Below are 19,208 nucleotides of genomic sequence, written 5' to 3' on the forward strand. Positions count from 1 at the left end.
TACATATCTCACAAAATTACAATGATGACAATATTATGAAGGAATAGATTGCTACTCACCACATGACGGAGATGTTGAGTGGCAGACAGGCACAGCAAAAGGACTGCTTAAAAAGTAAGCTTTTGGCCAAAAGGCCTTCTTCTAAAATAGACAAAACAACCACACACACACATTGATGCAAACACAACTCACATACACATGACTACACGGCCAGAGACAGTGGTCATTTGTGTGTGTGTGTGTGTGTGTGTGTGTGTGTGTGTGTGTGTTTTGTCTATTTGAGAAGAAGACCTTTTGGCTGAAAGCTTACTTGCTTAGCAGTCTTTTTGTTCTGCCTGTCTGCAACTCAACATCTCCACTACATGGTGAACAGCAATCTGTTCCTTTCATAATAGTGTCATTATTCCATCCTGGATTTTGCATTGTCTAAAATTACTATGATACTGATAGAGAAATTCAGGCTTAGTAACCTTCCAAACTACTTACGTGTGTGTGTGTCCTGGTGACACTGCTGTTACAGCACGCAAATTTATTAGTGCTTGTAGAACTCTAAATAACACAATATTTATTTACAAGACACCCATTGTTGAGAAGCAAGTCATTCAGTCTTATAAATTGCAGTCAAAATCACTGTTTCATAAAAAAAGGGTTCATAAACCATTAAACAAATTGTTTGGAAGCAGTTCTAGTCATATGGCATAAAAGATTTCTGGACACAATGCACTTGTCAAGGATAACCTCTTCCAGTGTAGAAAACAATCTTACCAGAATTTTTGCCTTCAAAATTAATTAACACAAGGTGAGTTGTGTCTTCATTATGGCAAAGAAGTTCTCACTCCTTAGTTCCATGAAGCGTTGTTAAACAAACAACTGGCAATGCCAAATCGAGGGTGCCTCTTGTGGCTGGCCCGCAAGTAGGTGACTGTCTTATTCACTACATCTATACAAAAGCTGTCCACCAATTATTCTTTCAACAAATCATCTACAAATGGACTAGTTGTGGGAAAAATGATGTTGGAAAAAGTGCCCTCCAGCATACACTTCGAGGTTACACGTGAGTTACAAATATAAATCTAGAACCTTATTCTTAAGATTTCGCAATTTTATCTTCTTCTTCTTTATAAGCCATTTCCAGGTTCCCAGATAGGCTTGTGAATCAAGGACCTCCATTTTTGTCTGTCTCTCCACCACTCTTCTCTTTGTTTAAGTACAGCTTCTGAATTTCCTTCCCTCATTCCTGTGGTTTCCTTACTGTATCTGCCCTGCTCTATCTAGATCTTCCATGTGGTCTCTTTCCTGTTAATCTTCCCATAAAAGCTTTGTCTTTTTGTACTCTCTCCTGTCCCATTCTCACATTTATACCACTTTAGGTTTGTTGTTTCTGTCTTGTCCTGAAGTGGCTTTTTTTTTTTTTCTTTTTTGTGCATTTGACACTTCAGAACTTTGTCTCTGCTACCTGCATTTGTCTCTCATCCTTTTGTGTCACAGTCCATATACCACATTCATATCCTAGAAATTGTTCAAGATATGTTGAACATAGGCCTTTTTTATGTTCCTTTTGGATTTCTCTGTTCCACAGAATAAACCATTCAGATAGAAGCTGCTTACTTGCTGTGTTCTTGTATCAAATTTTGTTGGCTATTTTACCATCATTTGTGATCACATTTCCTATGCACTTTAAACTTTTGACCACTTCCAAAATTTTATTTTCAGTCTCATCTGAACCCTTCCTTCCTTATGTCCATCCCTTTGTCAGAACTGCTGTTTTGCTCTTCTCTGTGTTTACTCTCTGTAGATTTTTCTATCTCATGGTTCCATACATTTACTTGCCTTTGCATTTTTTCCTCACTCGACATTACTATGTCATCTGCAAAAAAACATAGCTTTTGTTGAATTCTTTCTTAATTTCTGTTAAATATTTTTATCAGTTTTCTCCATGGTTATGATGATTCCCTGTCATAGACCCATTTCAATTTTAATCCTTTTTTTCTGTTCTATACTGGCATTTACTCTACTAACACACATTTTGTACAGAGCTTTTATTATTGTTTGAATGCTTAAAAGTCTTTGTGATGGTGGGCAGTATCCTGGTATTTAGAAAAAATATATTTTTAAAAATATACTTTGCTGCTATCACTGAATGATATCAGAGGCTACAGAAAGCAATGCAGAATTTCATATCACTAGTGTCATCTCCTCCAACACCTCCACTCTCATACCTACAAAACAGGTAACTGATAATGGAAATCTTGTACAAAGAAGGCAAAAATCTAATTTCCTATCATTCAGAAAAATATTGTTTTAAATACAGTGTGCTACAGTGTTCTGTACTGTGACTAATGTAGTTGTTGCTGCTTGTAAATGACTTGGAATAATCCAGCCCTAACTATACATACATTAAATATTCTTATCGAAGGAAAGACCCCAGAAGAACTCCAAAATGAAAGAAAAAACAGCACTTCACATATATCAGAATGGTTCAGAATTAACAATGTCGTAATAAACACACAGAAAACAAATACTGTTCATCTACATACAGTGCAGAATAAACAGCCTCTAACTGCAACCATAGAATTGTTAGGCTGATGACTTGAAACCCTAAATACCACTGAATTTCAAGGAGTCTGGATCCGACATGACATAAAGATGGCAGAACCACACACACCATTTGTTATAGTATAAAAATTATTGCTGAATGCACATCAGTGCAACCCAAAAAAATGTGTACTATGCCCAAGCAGAATCACTTCTGACATATGATTTAATTTGCCGCAGAAATTCACCACCCAGCAAAAGCAGTTCCATTGCACAAAAAAACAATTACAAGAGCCATGGAAGGCACAGCACCTCAATCTTCATGCAAATCTTCATTTAAAAATCTTCTTATTCCTGCATGCCTATACAACTTAGAAACAATAATGTTTATGAGGAAAATCATAGATGACAACAGCAAGATTGCTCCAAAAAGCAAAATATCCATTCATAGAACACAAGGAGTAAACAAAATATAAATGTGCAGTTTGCACATACAACACTAAAACAAAAAGGACCCCTGCAAGTGGGGAAAAAACTGTACAACATCCACCTAAAAAAATTAAGGCAATAACTGGCTTGCATAAATTTGAAACTGCAGTTAGTTACAGAATTGCTACTCGCACACACACACATATCCATCCGCACATATACAGACACAAGCAGACATATGTGACATATGTCTGCTTGTGTCTGTATATGTGTGGATGGATATGTGTGTGTGTACGAGTGTATACCTGTCCCTTTTTCCCCCTAAGGTAAGTCTTTCTGCTCCCGGGATTGGAATGACTTCTTACCCTCTCCCTTAAAACCCACATCCTTTCGTCTTCCCTCTCCTTCTCCTCTTTCCTGATGAGGCAACAGTTAGTTGCGAAAGATTGAATTTTGTGTGTTATATATATATATATATATAACGAAAGCGCTGGCATGTCGATAGACACACAAACATACGCAAAATTCTAGCTTTAGCAACCAACGGTTGCCTCATCAGGAAAGAGGGAAGGAGAGGGAAAGACAAAAGGATTTGGGTTTTAAGGGAGAGGGTAAGGAGTCATTCCAATCCCGGGAGCGGAAAGACTTACCTTAGGGAGAAAAAAGGACGGGTATACACTTGCACACACACACACACACATATCCATCCACACATATACAGACACAAGCAGACATATTCAAAGACAAAGAGTTTGGGCAGAGATGTCAGTCGAGGCGGAAGTGCAGAGGCAAAGATGTTGTTGAATGACAGGTGAGGTATGAGTGGCGGCAGCTTCAAATTAGCGGAGATTGAGGCCTGGTGGATAACGGGAAGAGAGGATATATTGAAGAGCAAGTTCCCATCTCCGGAATTCGGATAGGTTGGTGTTAGTGGGAAGTATCCAGATAACCCGGACGGTGTAACACTGTGCCAAGATGTGCTGGCCGTGCACCAAGGCATGCTTAGCCACAGGGTGATCCTCATTACCAACAAACACTGTTTGCCTGTGTCCATTCATGCGAATGGACAGTTTGTTGCTGGTCATTCCCACATAGAATGCGTCACAGTGTAGGCAGGTCAGTTGGTAGATCATGTGGGTGCTTTCACACGTCGCTCTGCCTTTGATCGTGTACACCTTCCGGGTTACAGGACTGGAGTAGGTGGTGGTGGGAGGGTGCATGGGACAGGTTTTACATCAGGCACGATTACAAGGGTAGGAGCCAGAGGGTAGGGAAGGTGGTTTGGGGATTTCATAGGGATGAACTAAGAGGTTACGAAGGTTAGGTGGATGGCGGAAAGACACTCTTGGTGGAGTGGGGAGGATTTCATGAAGGATGGATCTCATTTCAGGGCAGGATTTGAGGAAGTCGTATCCCTGCAGGAAAGCCACATTCAGAGTCTGATCCAGTCCCGGAAAGTATCCTGTCACAAGTGGGGCACTTTTGTGGTTCTTCTGTGGGAGGTTCTGGGTTTGAGAGGATGAGGAAGTGGCTCTGGTTATTTGCTTCTGTACCAGGTCGGGAGGGTAGTTGCGGACTGCAAAAGCTGTTGTCAGGTTGTTGGTGTAATGGTTCAGGGATTCCAGACTGGAGCAGATTCGTTTGCCACGAAGACCTAGGCTGTAGGGAAGGGACCGTTTGATGTGGAATGGGTGGCAGCTGTCATAATGGAGGTACTGTTGCTTGTTGGTGGGTTTGATGTGGACGGACATGTGAAGCTGGCCATTGGACAGGTGGAGGTCAACATCAAGGAAAGTGGCATGGGATTTGGAGTAGGACCAGGTGAATCTGATGGAACCAAAGGAGTTGAGGTTGGAGAGGAAATTCTGGAGTTCTTCTTCACTGTGAGTCCAGATCATGAAGATGTCATCAATAAATCTGTACCAAACTTTGGGTTGGCAGGCCTGGGTAACCAAGAAGGCTTCCTCTAAGCGACCCATGAATAGGTTGGCGTATGAGGGGGCCATCTTGGTACCCATGGCTGTTCCCTTTAATTGTTGGTATGTCCGGTCTTCAAAAGTGAAGAAGTTGTGGGTCAGGATGAAGCTGGCTAAGGTAATGAGGAAAGAGGTTTTAGGTAGGGTGGCAGGTGATCGGCGTGAAAGGAAGTGCTCCATCGCAGCGAGGCCCTGGACGTGCGGGTATATTTGTGTATAAGTTAGTGGCATCAATGTTTACAAGGATGGTTTCCGGGGGTAACGGATTGGGTAAGGATTCCAGGTGTTCGAGAAAGTGGTTGGTGTCTTTGATGAAGGATGGGAGACTGCATGTAATGGGTTGAAGGTGTTGATCTACGTAGGCAGAGATACGTTCTGTGGGGGCTTGGTAACCAGCTACAATGGGGCAGCCGGGATGATTGGGTTTGTGAATTTTAGGAAGAAGGTAGGTGTGTGGGGTGCCGGTGGGGTCAGGAGGTTGATGGAGTCAGGTGAAAGGTTTTGTAGGGGCCCTAAGGTTCTGAGGATTCCTTGAAGCTCCGCCTGGACATCAGGAATGGGATTACCTTGGCAAACTTTGTATGTGGTGTTGTCTGAAAGCTGACGCAGTCCCTCAGCCACATACTCCCGATGATCAAGTACCATGGTCGTGGAACCCTTGTCCGCCAGAAGAATGACAATGGACCGGTCAGCCTTCAGATCACGGATAGCCTGGGCTTCAGCAGTGGTGATTTTGGGAGTAGGATTAAGGTTTTTAAGAAGGATTGAGAGGCAAGGCTGGAAGTCAGAAATTCCTGGAAGGTTTGGAGAGGGTGATTTTGAGGAAGAGGAGGTGGGTCCCGCTGTGACGGAGGATGGAACTGTTCCAGGCAGGGTTCAATTTGGATAGTGTCTTGGGGAGTTGGATCATTAGGGGTAGGATTAGGATCATTTTTCTTCGTGGCAAAGTGATACTTCCAGCAGAGAGTACGAGTGTAGGACAGTAAATCTTTGACGAGGGCTGTTTGGTTGAATCTGGGAGTGGGGCTGAAGGTGAGGCCCTTGGATGGGACAGAGGTTTCGGATTGGGAGAGAGGTTTGGAGGAAAGGTTAACTACTGAATTAGGGTGTTGGGGTACCAGATTGTGTTGACTGGAATTTGGAGGTTTTGGAGGGAGTGGAGCTGGAAGTGGGAGATTGAGTAGATGGGAGAGACTGGGTTTGTGTGCAATGAGAGGAGGTTGAGGTTTGCTGGAAAGGTTGTGAAGGGTGAGTGAGTTGTCTTTCCGGAGGTGGGAAACCAGGAGATTGGATAGTTTTTCGAGGTGAAGGGTGGCATGCTGTTCTAATTTGCGGTTGGCCTGTAGGAGGATGCTCTGAACAGCCGGTGTGGATGTGGGAGAGGAAAGATTGAGGACTTTTATTAAGGATAGGAGTTGACGGGTGTGTTCATTGGCTGAGTTGATGTGTAGGTGAAGGATTAGGTGGGTGAGGGCAATGGATTGTTCAGTTTGGAACTGGTATAGGGACTGATGGAAAGAAGGGTTGCAGCCAGAGATGGGAACTTTAAGTGTGAGGCCTTTGGGGGTAATGCCAAATGTCAGACAAGCCTGAGAAAATAAAATATGCGAGCGTAATCTGTCTAGGGTGAAGGCATGTTTGCGGAGGGAATGTAAATAAAACTTAATGGGGTCGTTGTGGGGGTGTTGTGAGGGTGACATGGTATTAGAAGGTGGAAAGTGTAACATGAGGTTGAAATGAAAAGAAAATAACTGGAGAAAGTAACTGGAGATCTGTTGTGAAAAAGGCGAAAAAGTGTTGGTTAAAGCTGGGCTATGTTGATCCTTTGGTGAACTTCGGTTGGTAGACAACAATGTGCACAAAGGTTAGGTGGTTGTGTTGCCGCCAAAACACGTTAAAGGATGGAGAAATTCGGGAAAATTTCGGAAAAACTGCGTGTAAATGTATTAAAAGGAGTGGTTTTGTGGTGGCAGATTATGAAAATGAGGCTAACAATTGTCTGGCGAAGAAATAATGACGTTAAAACCTGTGGGAAGCGGCTAAAAATTATCAGTGATGTGCGAAAAACGGAAATGGAAATAAAGCGAAAGTTATCAGAACCAGACGAAATGGTTGTTTAATAGGTGAAAGGAACTGTTTGTGGACTAGAAACGGTGGATTTTATAGCAGCGGTAGTGTTGAAAGCGGAAAAACATTTTTTGGTTATGGTTTTTGAAGTGGGTGACGTATTATTGAGTATATATAGGCGGGATAAAATTGTATAGTAGATTACGGTAAAAAGGAGAAGGTGAATACAAAGTGAAACTACTGGCAAAAACAAAAAGAGAAAATAAGACGACAGAAAAGATTTCGAAATGCAACAGTGACAATAACAAACGTAATTGTTGGGTTCAAAGTAATGATATGAATATAATAGAGGGAAACATTCCACGTGGGAAAAAATATATCTAAAAACAAAGATGATGTGACTTACCAAACGAAAGCACTGGCACGTCGATAGACACACAAACAAACACAAACATACACACAAAATTCTAGCTTTCGCAACCAATGGTTGCCTCGTCAGGAAAGAGGGAAGGAGAGGGAAAGATGAAAAGATTTGGGTTTTAAGAGAGAGGGTAAGGAGTCATTCCAATCCCAGGAGCGGAAAGACTTACCTTAGGGGAAAAAAGGACGGGTATACACTCGCACACACAAACACATATCCATCCACACATATATATGTGTATATGTGTTTTTATAATATTCTTACATAAATCTTCAGTACTGCATATTATTGATTCAAAACTGTAATTATCAAAATTTAGGGCAGTGATGACATCACATTAGAGAGGTTATTTTCAGCACTTTGCCGTTAATCTTCTGATATTTATATCAGAAATTCAAAATTTAAAAGCCTTTTAATTTTGATGGAAAATGCCAGTTCATGTTATTTCAAAAATATGGTTCTGTCTAAAGTGCAGTTTTTAATTTTGGCAGAAGCTCTTTCAGTTGGAACAAAGTTTACTCTGGGTCCCTGTTGCTGGTGAAAATTTTCAAAATCACAGTAGTTGAACAGATGGTGTTTATATCAGACTAAAAATCAGTCCACATAAATTAGCCCCCCCCCCCTTTCCCTGTCCACCCCCTCTGCTCCTCCTCCATTTTGATGTTAAGAAGATTTTGTGGCTCCAGTGAATGCATCCAATAACAGAATTCTTCAGCAAACTCAAGGTTGAGCATCATTGTCATTGTGAAGTCACAGTTGTACAGACCAGAATGATTATCTCAGTTATAAGAAATGTGAAAAGCCTAAGAAGATGGTGAGGATACAGAAAAATATTCCAGGAATCTCTGGTCGAGCATCAGTATATGTAGTCTGTTTAAATAGTGATATTTTCTATAGCAGTGCTATTGTTTACAGGTCAATCAGCCTCCAGCATCAGATCAAGAAAGACATCTGCAACACATTATCAGAGAAAAACTGCGTGGACTAAATTTACCCACGCCAAAAGGGCGCGGATCTTTGCTGATGGACTTAGCTCATGAAATGAAAGAACTAAAGGAAGAGTTAGAGGATAATCAGTATGGTAAATATACCTGAAACTACTGGTTTCGAAAGATTAATAGAAATGGGCAGTGGCACTTGCATCCAGTTTTATTTTATATCATGTGACATAGAAATATTTTTTGTTACCTAACAGGAAATGTCAGTGAGTTATTCTTTATATATGCAGATGATCAACGGGAAAGTAGACATGCTACAACAGTAGCTGACCCTCCAGTTACAGAACCCGCAACTACCACTTCAAGGCCAGGTCGATCTTCTCTAATAGCAGATCTGTTAACTGGTGAATTGGGCTGTTCTAGAGAATCCAATAATAAAAACAACAATGATGCTGCTGGTGGCCACAGTTTACCACAATCACAAAAGCACAGAGGTATTTCGACACATCACTTTTTATCTACTCTCAAAATGGCTGCAATATGCTGTTTACTTAGTTATCCGAGCTTCAGTGTGAAAATACTCAGCTGATTCAATTAATGGACAAGACAAAATATTTTTCATTCCATTGGGATGAACTTATTCTTTACTCTGATCTCATATATATTAATACGTATTATAATATATTATTGTACATAGTGATTTTATTCTTTTTCTGATTTGGTGAATTTTACTGGTTACAAAAGGTAGACATATAGGGTGAAGCGAAATTCGCACACTCAGGCTTTGCAGCGTCACTCCTCACATGAGAGCGATAAAAAAAAATGTCTCTTTCATTTCGTCTGGAAAGTACATCCGGCAGAAAAAGAATGTTAAAGAGTGGCAATCTGATGACACTGTAACCATATGTACAGTAACAGTCTCTGTCAACACATATAAGTCTTGCTCTCAAGTTGTTACAGTGGGTAGATTTTTGGGTTACCATACAGGAGGTCGAGGGTTTGATCCTGGATTGAGGCACTTTTTTTTTTAATTTGCTAATTTCATTTTGACATTTTGTACTGTAATATACACCATTTCTTAGGTCACATGTATCCTAAATTTACAAGATTTTGTATCACTCAAAATAACAAATACCTTGTTAGACAAATAAGAAATATACTGTTGAAACAAATGACCTGTCATATGACAGAATAACTACAAAAACAATGTCAGTTTTGAGATGCTGAAGATGATAGCACAGTACAGTAACACAACATCTACTAGTCATTTATACTACATGTAATATGAATGCTCAGGTGTCACATTTAGCAACCATTGATAATAATAATATCCATATTAATGACCGCATGACCTTCACAACAGAATACGTTGTCTTCAGAACAACAGATGCTCATAGCAACCTCCCTGCATGTCCAAACATTGCGCAACCTGCCGGATCATACAGGTCTGGACCCTTTGCAGCAAAGCTGCATCCACAGTAACAAGAGCATCAGGAACATGCACTACCAATTGTTCTACATTCATCAGCAGAGTAGGGAAAACATGCTCCTTCAGGTGCCCCCACAGGAAGAAATCCATGGGATTTATGTCAGGTGAACATGGTGGCCATACAACTGGACCTCCAAGTCTGAGCCATTTCCCTAGAAATGTTCTGTCCAGATACTGTCTCACATTAATTTCAGAGTATGGAGGTGCACCGTCATGTTGGAACCATATCCTCTGCCGAACATGTAGTGTAACATCTTCCAGCATAACAGACAGATAGTTTGGAACATGTAGGGGCCCAAACACCTGTCTTTCAATATTCCAGCCCAGAAGTTGATACCAAAACGAATTGGATATCCACAATCGCGGGTGATGTGCAGGTTAACCTCACACCAATGGTGAGAGCATTGTGCATATTGAAGACATCCTCACGAATGAATGCTGCTTTATATGACCATATTACAGTGTTCACGAAATCATCATTGGCTTCCTGTTGTTGTTGGAACCATTCACAGAATTGCATCTGCTGATGGCGATCTGCAGGATGCAGGTGTTGCATGAAAGCATAATGATAGGGGTGCAGCCCATGCTCATGCAGCACGTTACTGACCATGTGTTGTGAGACATGCAGCTGCCTTGCTATGCTATGTGTACTTCGCTTAGGTTCTTGGCGTATGACCTCCAGAATAGCTCCCTCAGTAGCTGGAGTACAGCAAGTCCGTGGACGACTTCTGTTACATGATGGTGGAAGGAAAGAACCTGACTCCCGAAGGTGCAGCTCCAGACGATGAAACACATTTTTATCTGGATGGCATCAATGAGGATATCTAGCAGCAGCATATTCATGAGTGGCAACAGCAGCCCGGTTATCAGATGCACCAGGGATCACAAGCTTATCCACATATTCATCGTTTGTGTATGCCATATGTCTGCCACACTGGTTTAGAGGTTTACTATGAGAAAATTCTATACATGTATGCATGTATGCTGGAGTCCGTCACGGGCGCATTACTCCTCACGCAGCTAGTCCCTGTCTGGTGGACAGCACAAATAGTATAAACACACTGTCAGTCCTGTTCATTGTTCCACCTAACGCACATTACCCCTCTGACAGATATTGTTCTGCATGTTTCATCCTGACACCGCTAATTCCGAAATGTTCAGTTTCAAATTACGCTGTTTCCATGATGGTAATAGACATGATGTTTTCACAATCCCATTGATAGAATAATAATAATAATAATAAAATGAATAGGCCACTGGTAGGTTCTGCCAGTCGTAAAAGGTGACGAAAAGAACAAACCACTAATAGGGCTAACCCCCCTTTTAGTGTGATTAGTTGGTTCAGGACAGAACTAATGAAGCCTCGGACAAGCGCTGTCATGGTCGGGGATGACGCTTGAACCCTATGCCCGTCCACAATGGTAACGACACTGCTAGCCACACGGAAAATGATTTAAATCCAAATAGAGGTGTTTTGCAGGATATGCTTGCTGCAACCACTCTAGAAGGAAAACAAAGACAGAGGATGAGATGGTCAGATGAAGTTAACTGACACCTCATGTTCTGTTATTACCAAGCAACAAACTTAGGAACCAACACAACTGGATACAGATCACAAGTATACACAACATTTATTACCAGATACCCAGAATTAAAATTTTTAACAGAACAACGGCTAGCTGATCAGATCTGTATAATAGTCAAAAATAACAGGATACCCCAGTCAGAATTAGAAAACATCAAACAACAAGTACTGGAACAAAATAATGTGCAATCAGATGAAGAAGAAAATACAGTAATGGACTTAAACATCCCAGAGCAAACAAACAAGGAACAACATGCATCAATTAAACAATCAGAGGAAAACAAAATCTTAAGACAGCCACCAGAACAAGCACAAATAGAACACGAAGTGACACACATGTTAGATATAGAAGAAAAATTTCAGCTGACATATATAGAATACAAAGACACAAATACAGACAAGACCATTCTTGCATAGACCACCAAATAACCCACAAGTCGAAACAACAGCAACAACTATCAACACAATCATACACAACAAAATAAATGAAAATACAACTATGGAAGAGTTACAACTACTGGTTTATATGGGAGCACTCACTACACTAAATATACACACTAGGCAGAGATCAGAACCAACCAACACACAGAAGAAACCCACAAAACCAGCATGGCAACACAGGCTACAGATCAGAATAGAAAAACTGAGAAAAGACATCGGACAGCTAACACAATTTATAAGAAATGAAATATCAGGCAAAAAACGAAAAAGGTTAGGTAACATCTCGCAACAAGAAATGATAGAGCAATTAGATGAAAAGAAGCAGAAATTACAAGCATTGGCCAAACAACTTAGAAGATACAAAAAAAGTGAAAATAGAAGGAAACAAAACCAGACATTCAACACAAACCAAAAGAAATTTTACCAGACATTAGATAACACACACATTAAAATAGACAATCCACCAAACATAACAGACATGGAACACTTCTGGAGCAACATATGGTCAAACCCAGTACAACATAACAGGCATGCACGGTGGATACAAGCAGAAACAGACACATACAAGATGATACCACAAATGCCTGAAGTGATAATTTTGCAACATGAAGTCACCCAAGCAATTAATTCTACTCACAATTGGAAAGCCCCTGGAAAAGATAAAATAGCAAATTTCTGGCTGAAGAAGTTCACCTCAACACATTCACATCTAACTAAATTATTTAACAGTTACATTGCAGACCCATACACATTCCCTGATACACTCACACATGGAATAACTTATCTGAAACCTAAAGATCAAGCAGACACAGCAAACCCAGCAAAATATCGCCCCATAATATGCCTACCAACAACATACAAAATATTAACTTCAGTCATTACACAAAAATTTGTGACACATACAACACAGAACAAAATTATAAATGAAGAACAAAAAGCCTGTTGCAAAGGAGCACGAGGATGTAAAGAGCAACTGATAATAGATGCAGAGGTGACATATCAAGCTAAAACTAAACAAAGGTCACTACACTACGCATACATTGATTACCAAAAAGCTTTTGATAGTGTACCCCACTCATGGTTACTATAAATATTGGAAATATACAAAGTAGATCCTAAATTGATATAGTTCCTAAACATAGTAATGAAAAATTGGAAAACCACACTTAATATCCAAACAAATTCAAATAATATCACATCACAGCCAATACAGATTAAGTGTGGAATATACCAAGGAGACTCATTAAGTCCTTTCTGGTTCTGCCAACCAAAATCAGCAACTCAACCAATTACTAAAGATAACAGAAGTATTCAGCAATGATATAAATATGGCTTTTGGAACAGACAAATGTAAGAAAAATAGCATAGTCAAGGGAAAACGCACTAAACAACAAGATTACATATTGGATAACCACAGCGACTGCATAGAAGCGATGGAAAAAACAGATGCCTATAAATATCTAGGATACAGACAAAAAATAGGAATAGATAATACAAATATTAAAGAATAACTAAAAGAAAAATATAGACAAAGACTAACAAAAATACTGAAAACAGAATTGACAGCAAGAAACAAGACAAAAGCTATAAATACCTATGCTATACCAATATTGACCTACTCATTTGGAGTAGTGAAATGGAGTAACACAGACCTAGAAGCACTCAATACACTTACACGATCACAATGGCACAAATATAAAATACATCACATACATTCAGCAACAGAAAGATTCACATTAAGCAGTAAGGAAGGAGGAAGGGGATTTATCGACATAAAAACCCTACATTATGGACAGGTAGACAATTTAAGAAAATTCTTTATAGAACAAGCAGAAACTAGCAAAATACACAAAACAGTCACTCATATAAATACATCGGCTACACCATTGCAATTTCATGACCACTTCTACAACCCTTTAGATCACATAACATCAACAGATACAAAGAAAGTAAATTAGAAAAAGAAAACACTACATGGCAAGCACCCATATCATCTAACACAGCCACACATCGATCAAGACGCATCCAACACATGGCTAAGAAAAGGCAATATATACAGTGAGATGGAAGGATTCATGATTGGAATACAGGATCAAACAATAAACACCAGATATTACAGCAAGCATATTATTAAAGATCCCAATACCACAACAGATAAATGCAGACTCTGCAAACAACACATAGAAACAGTAGATCACATCACAAGCGGATGTACAATACTACCAAATACAGAATACACCAGAAGACATGACAATGTAGCAAAAATAATACATCAACAACTTGCCATACAACATAAACTAATAAAACAACACGTTCCCACATACAAGTATGCACCACAAAATGTACTGGAGAATGATGAATACAAATTATACTGGAACAGAACCATTATAACAGATAAAACAACACCACATAACAAACTTGACATCATACTCACCAATAAAAAGAAGAAATTAACACAACTAATCAAAATATCCATACCCAATACAACAAACATACAGAAGAAAACAGGAGAAGAAATTGAAAAATACATCCAACTGTCTGAGGAAGTGAAAGACATGTGGCATCAGGATAACGTTGACATTATACCAATTACACTATCAACTACAGGAGTCATACCACACAATATCCACCAGTACAATAACGCAATACAGCTACATCCAAACTTATATATACAGCTACAGAAATCTGTAATTATTGATACATGTTCAATTACCCGAAAGTTCCTAAATGCAATGTAACATATGAAGTGCGGCTAGAAAAAAACCGGACTGATGCTGGAAAAAACATTTATTAACAATTATTTACAATTTCATGTTATCTCCTTCAATTTACTCTCCTCCTCGGTCTCTACACCGCTCCATACGAATTTTCCACTGTTCATAGCAATGCTGCAGATCATTTTCGGTAAGTCCATACATTACTTCCGTCGCTTTTTCTTTTACTGCTTCAACAGTCTCAAATCTAGTTCCTTTCAAAGCTGACTTGACTTTAGGGAAAAGAAAAAAGTCACAGGGGGCCAAATCAGGTGAGTAGGGTGGATGATCTAAGATGGGAATGTTGTGTTTTGCCAATAACGTCTTCACTGACAACGCACTGTGAGCTGGGGCATTGTCTTGGTGAAGGATCCATGACTTTTTTCTCCACAAATCATTCCGTTTTCTCCGTACTCGCTCACGTAGGGTAGCCAGGACGCTAATGTAGTAATGCTGATTCACTGTTTGTCCCTCTGGTACCCAATCAATGTGCACAATCCCTTTGATGTCAAAAAAAACAATCATCATTGCCTTGAATTTCGATTTTGACATTCGTGCTTTTTTTTGTCGTGGAGAACCAGGAGTTTTCCAATGCATCGATTGGCGTTTAGTTTCGGGATCGTAAGTAAAAAACCACGATTCATCGCAAGTAATAACATTTTGTAAGAAGGTGGGATCACTTTCAATGTTTTCCAGGATGTCAGAACAAATCATTCTTCGGCGTTCCTTCTGTTCAATTGTGAGACACTTTGGAACCATTTTTGAACACACTTTGTTCATGTTGAAACTTTCATGAAGAATCTGCCTAACACTTTCCTTGTCAACTCCTGTTAACTCAGACACTGCTCTGATTGTTAAACGGCGATCTTGTGGAACAAGTTTACCGATTTTTTCAATGTTTGCATCAGTTTTTGCTGACAATGGTCTGCCAGTGCGAGTGTCATCACTGGTGTCTTCGCAGCCATCTTTAAATCGTTTAAACCACTCAAACACTTGTGTTCGCGATAAACAATCATCGCCGTACACTTGTTGTAGCATTACAAACGTTTCACTTGCAGATTTTCCTAGTTTGAAACAAAATTTGATGTTAACACGCTGTTCTTTCTGTACACTCAACATTTTCCGACGCACAGACAAAACGTCAACTACTTAAAACAGACGCCACGGGCAGACTGAGTGCAGGAGGCAGATGAAACTCGAGCAGTAGGCGGAGCGAGAGTCACGTGACAGGCCACGCGACTTTCAGCCTTATTGCATTCGTTTTATTGTTTCACCAGTACTAGTCTGGTTTTTTTCTAGCCACACCTCGTATACCGTACAGTTAAAAGGAAGTCACGCTTGATCAAGGTCCGCATCACTTTCCATTTTTAATCAGACATAACATCTGAGACAGGAAAGAAAAATAATAATAATGCATTGAGATATGTACTAAACAGCATGTGGTTACCAGATTCAATGTTGAAAGGTATAATTAGTGGGACCATTGTGATAACACTTACAAAGAGTAACCGAATTTGGACTTTATTTGCAAATCACGTTACTAGTTCTACTGGTAACAAGGCAAAAATAATAATTGGTACTCATCTATGGGATCATTGGAGGAGGGTACAAAGAAAACGGATTTTGCATCTAGTAGATGAAGTGGTGCAAATAAATTCCCACCCACAACCTGGAAAGAGCTTCTTTCAAAGCTGATCAATCTTCCATTTCTACAATTGTAGTATGTAAGTGCCAATGTTTTCTAGACACCCACTGCAATCGCTGTTGATGATTAAGATGCCATATACCATATCATCTGGACTACGTTTACCAAATAAAAAACATATGCCTCAACCCAGAATCGAACCATCCACTGCATTAACTGTACATCATGACTAATATGTGCTGACAGAGGCCATTACCATACATGTGCTGACAGTGTTGTCATATTGCCACTCATTAACATCCTTTTCTGCCGGATGTACTTGCCAGTCAAAATTTTGTGAGAGACTTTTTTTTCCCTGGCATTTGAGGAGTCATGCTGCGAAGCCTGAGTGCATGAATTTTGCTTCACCCTGTATGTTGCAAGGATTTCTACTGATAAATTATGAACATCCAGTTAAGTGAAAATGAAACACTATTTATATATGCATGCATTCTACACACTTGCAGACGCTTCAAAAGTGCATATTTGTTGCTAATACTGTGTGCCACTGAATCAATCATGGAACAGTCTTTTGTTTGAGCTCACAATTGGCTTACCGAAGTCAGACGCAAACTACTCTCTCTTTGCCAAGCCTGCTACTAAGCATTGTTGGCATCAGCAATTTTATTACATTCAAACATGCAAGGGTACTGTATCCTTATACATCTCCACCAAAATTAAAACTTTTTATATTCAAAATGAAATGATGACTTGTAATTAGGATTTAAAAAATATAAAAAATTAAATATTCAGGAAATGAAGCATGGATAATTTGTTTGTTACTCATTGACTATTGATTAATGAGGCTTAATTAATTACTCCAGCAGTCAAGAAGTAATTACTATAACAACTGACATACTGACATCTACTCATATATCAGGTCTACTCATATAAACAGGTGTGTGAGTGTCTGAGTGGAGGAAATTAAATGTACAATTCAATGTTTATACAATAAATTGTGGTATGAATTTCATCAGTTCTTAAAAAAATCACAGATATGTAACAGAAAGTAAGAACTCATCAAACAGTTGAAATTGATATCTGGGTACAAGGTAATTGAGCTGTTTTACGACATGCTATGATCTCAAATTATATGTTCAAAACATGCGTTTTTGAGAGATCATCCATTGTGCTCACCCAGAAAAAAGCAAAAATTTATGAACATTTTGAATTAAACCAAAAATGTCACATAAGCTAAGTGGTTAAATATAAGCATAAATGCAGACATTTGCTTAATGACATACTTTGTTAGCATTGCTGTTATTGTTTAATGCTTTTCGTAGGAGCCACACTTCATATGCTCACCACCATTAAAGTGTTATTTTAGGCCTGATGAGAGAAACAGAGATGTGAAAAAATGAGTTTACTTCCCCAATTGACATTACAAGCTTATTAGAAGTTGGCTCAGTGAATTTCTTTACAATGTGTAAAATGTAAATTTAAAACAAAGCTCAGATGCTACAGTTTTGCTTCATGCCCTGTATCACTGCTGCCAATCTATATGATCTACAGTGTGTGGTCTTTGTGGTGCCAAGTATAGACATGTCGTATTTGTGGTTGTTGCAGCTGTACCATGTCAGATTTGAACACAAAAGTCTTTAAAATGTGCTTTCAGAAAACCCTTGTTCTGCTACTGTGTGACATCTCTCATAGCACACCATCTGCATGAAAAGCATATTTTCTGCACTTCACAAAATGCTTTCACCCCTACCTGCACTCCCATTGCAGAAGGGCCACTCCCCTCTGCACACGTCCAGCATGCAAGCTCATTTTACATGTCTTAGTGTGGTGTGGTGGCTGCATTAGCTGTTTGGGGACTTAGCAAGTCACTAGTCAACAGGAATTCACTAGCTGGAAATGGGTGAAGTTTCCTCAGTTATGAGCAGCATAATCATCGAGACTAAGTGTTTGAATTTAAAAGGTTTATCATTGATAATGTTGTTGAATACAGTACATCAGAAATACATGCAAAAAGATGAGCCTGAGTTATAAGTGGCACAAGAAGAGATAGTGGCCGGGACCCTTCATCACATATTTGCTCAGTCCAGAACACTTTGTGTCAATTGCCTTGTTTTTCCATTACTGTTGCAACCTAGCAGTAGTTGTATCATAATTGTGTGGTGAAGTTATATGTTGCAAGTTGCAGTGGCAACACTAATCGTGGATTACATGAGCATTTCCCTTCTCACATCTCTCCTCTCCACAATGACCTAAAATATTCCCTTAACTCCACCACCAACCATGATGCAAACCATCTGTCTGTGCCACTTATAACTCATTCAGTCACATCAAAAGTCAAAGGAAGCAAACAGGATGAATTCAAGCAAGATGTCAAGTAAGAACTTAGAATTGAGGTAAACCTTACCAGGAAGAAATTAAAATCAGGGAATTTTTACCATTGATCTCAAGGTTTTTCACAGGGTCTATGAATTTATGGTATAGAATCGCGAAAAATATAAATTTGGAGAATGTAAAAATCAAAGTTCCACTGTAATTACTGTACATGTTCTATTATGACCTGGTTCTGAGTGCAAGAGTGTACATAAGTGTGGCTATAAAATGAGATAAGTTACATAAAAATAATAAAATGTCATACAAAACCAATATACTGTACTAGTAAAGAACTTGTTTTAAATAAGAGTATCACAAGATAGCAAATAAGCTGTACATTGGCAGCCTACTGTATTATAATGTTATGTAAATAGTGAATTGCTGCCTCTATGTTGCAGTGACTCATTAAAAGTGCAAAGTTGACAAAATGAACTTGAAATAACAAATACAAATATTTACAGGAATGAGATTAGGTACTATGTGAATCAACTGAGGCATATTCATGCCTACAGTTAGAGAGATGATTGAAAGTAGAATAATGTTTAGACATAGTAATACA

At 39.3% G+C, this 19,208-nt stretch overlaps 1 protein-coding gene across 1 annotated transcript in view; it reads left to right on the forward strand.

Annotated features, from left to right (window-relative positions):
* LOC126194994 (protein unc-80 homolog) overlaps positions 1-19,208 on the forward strand; it is a 1,036,886-nt gene that overhangs the window by 960,159 nt on the left and 57,519 nt on the right. Inside the window, exons 59-60 of the mRNA XM_049933411.1 lie at positions 8,344-8,509; positions 8,657-8,860. Coding sequence (XP_049789368.1) covers positions 8,344-8,509; positions 8,657-8,860 — 370 coding nt within the window. The remainder of the gene's footprint in view (positions 1-8,343; positions 8,510-8,656; positions 8,861-19,208) is intronic.

Source organism: Schistocerca nitens, chromosome 7 (assembly GCF_023898315.1).
Source record: "Schistocerca nitens isolate TAMUIC-IGC-003100 chromosome 7, iqSchNite1.1, whole genome shotgun sequence".
NCBI classification, from domain to species: domain Eukaryota; kingdom Metazoa; phylum Arthropoda; class Insecta; order Orthoptera; family Acrididae; genus Schistocerca; species Schistocerca nitens.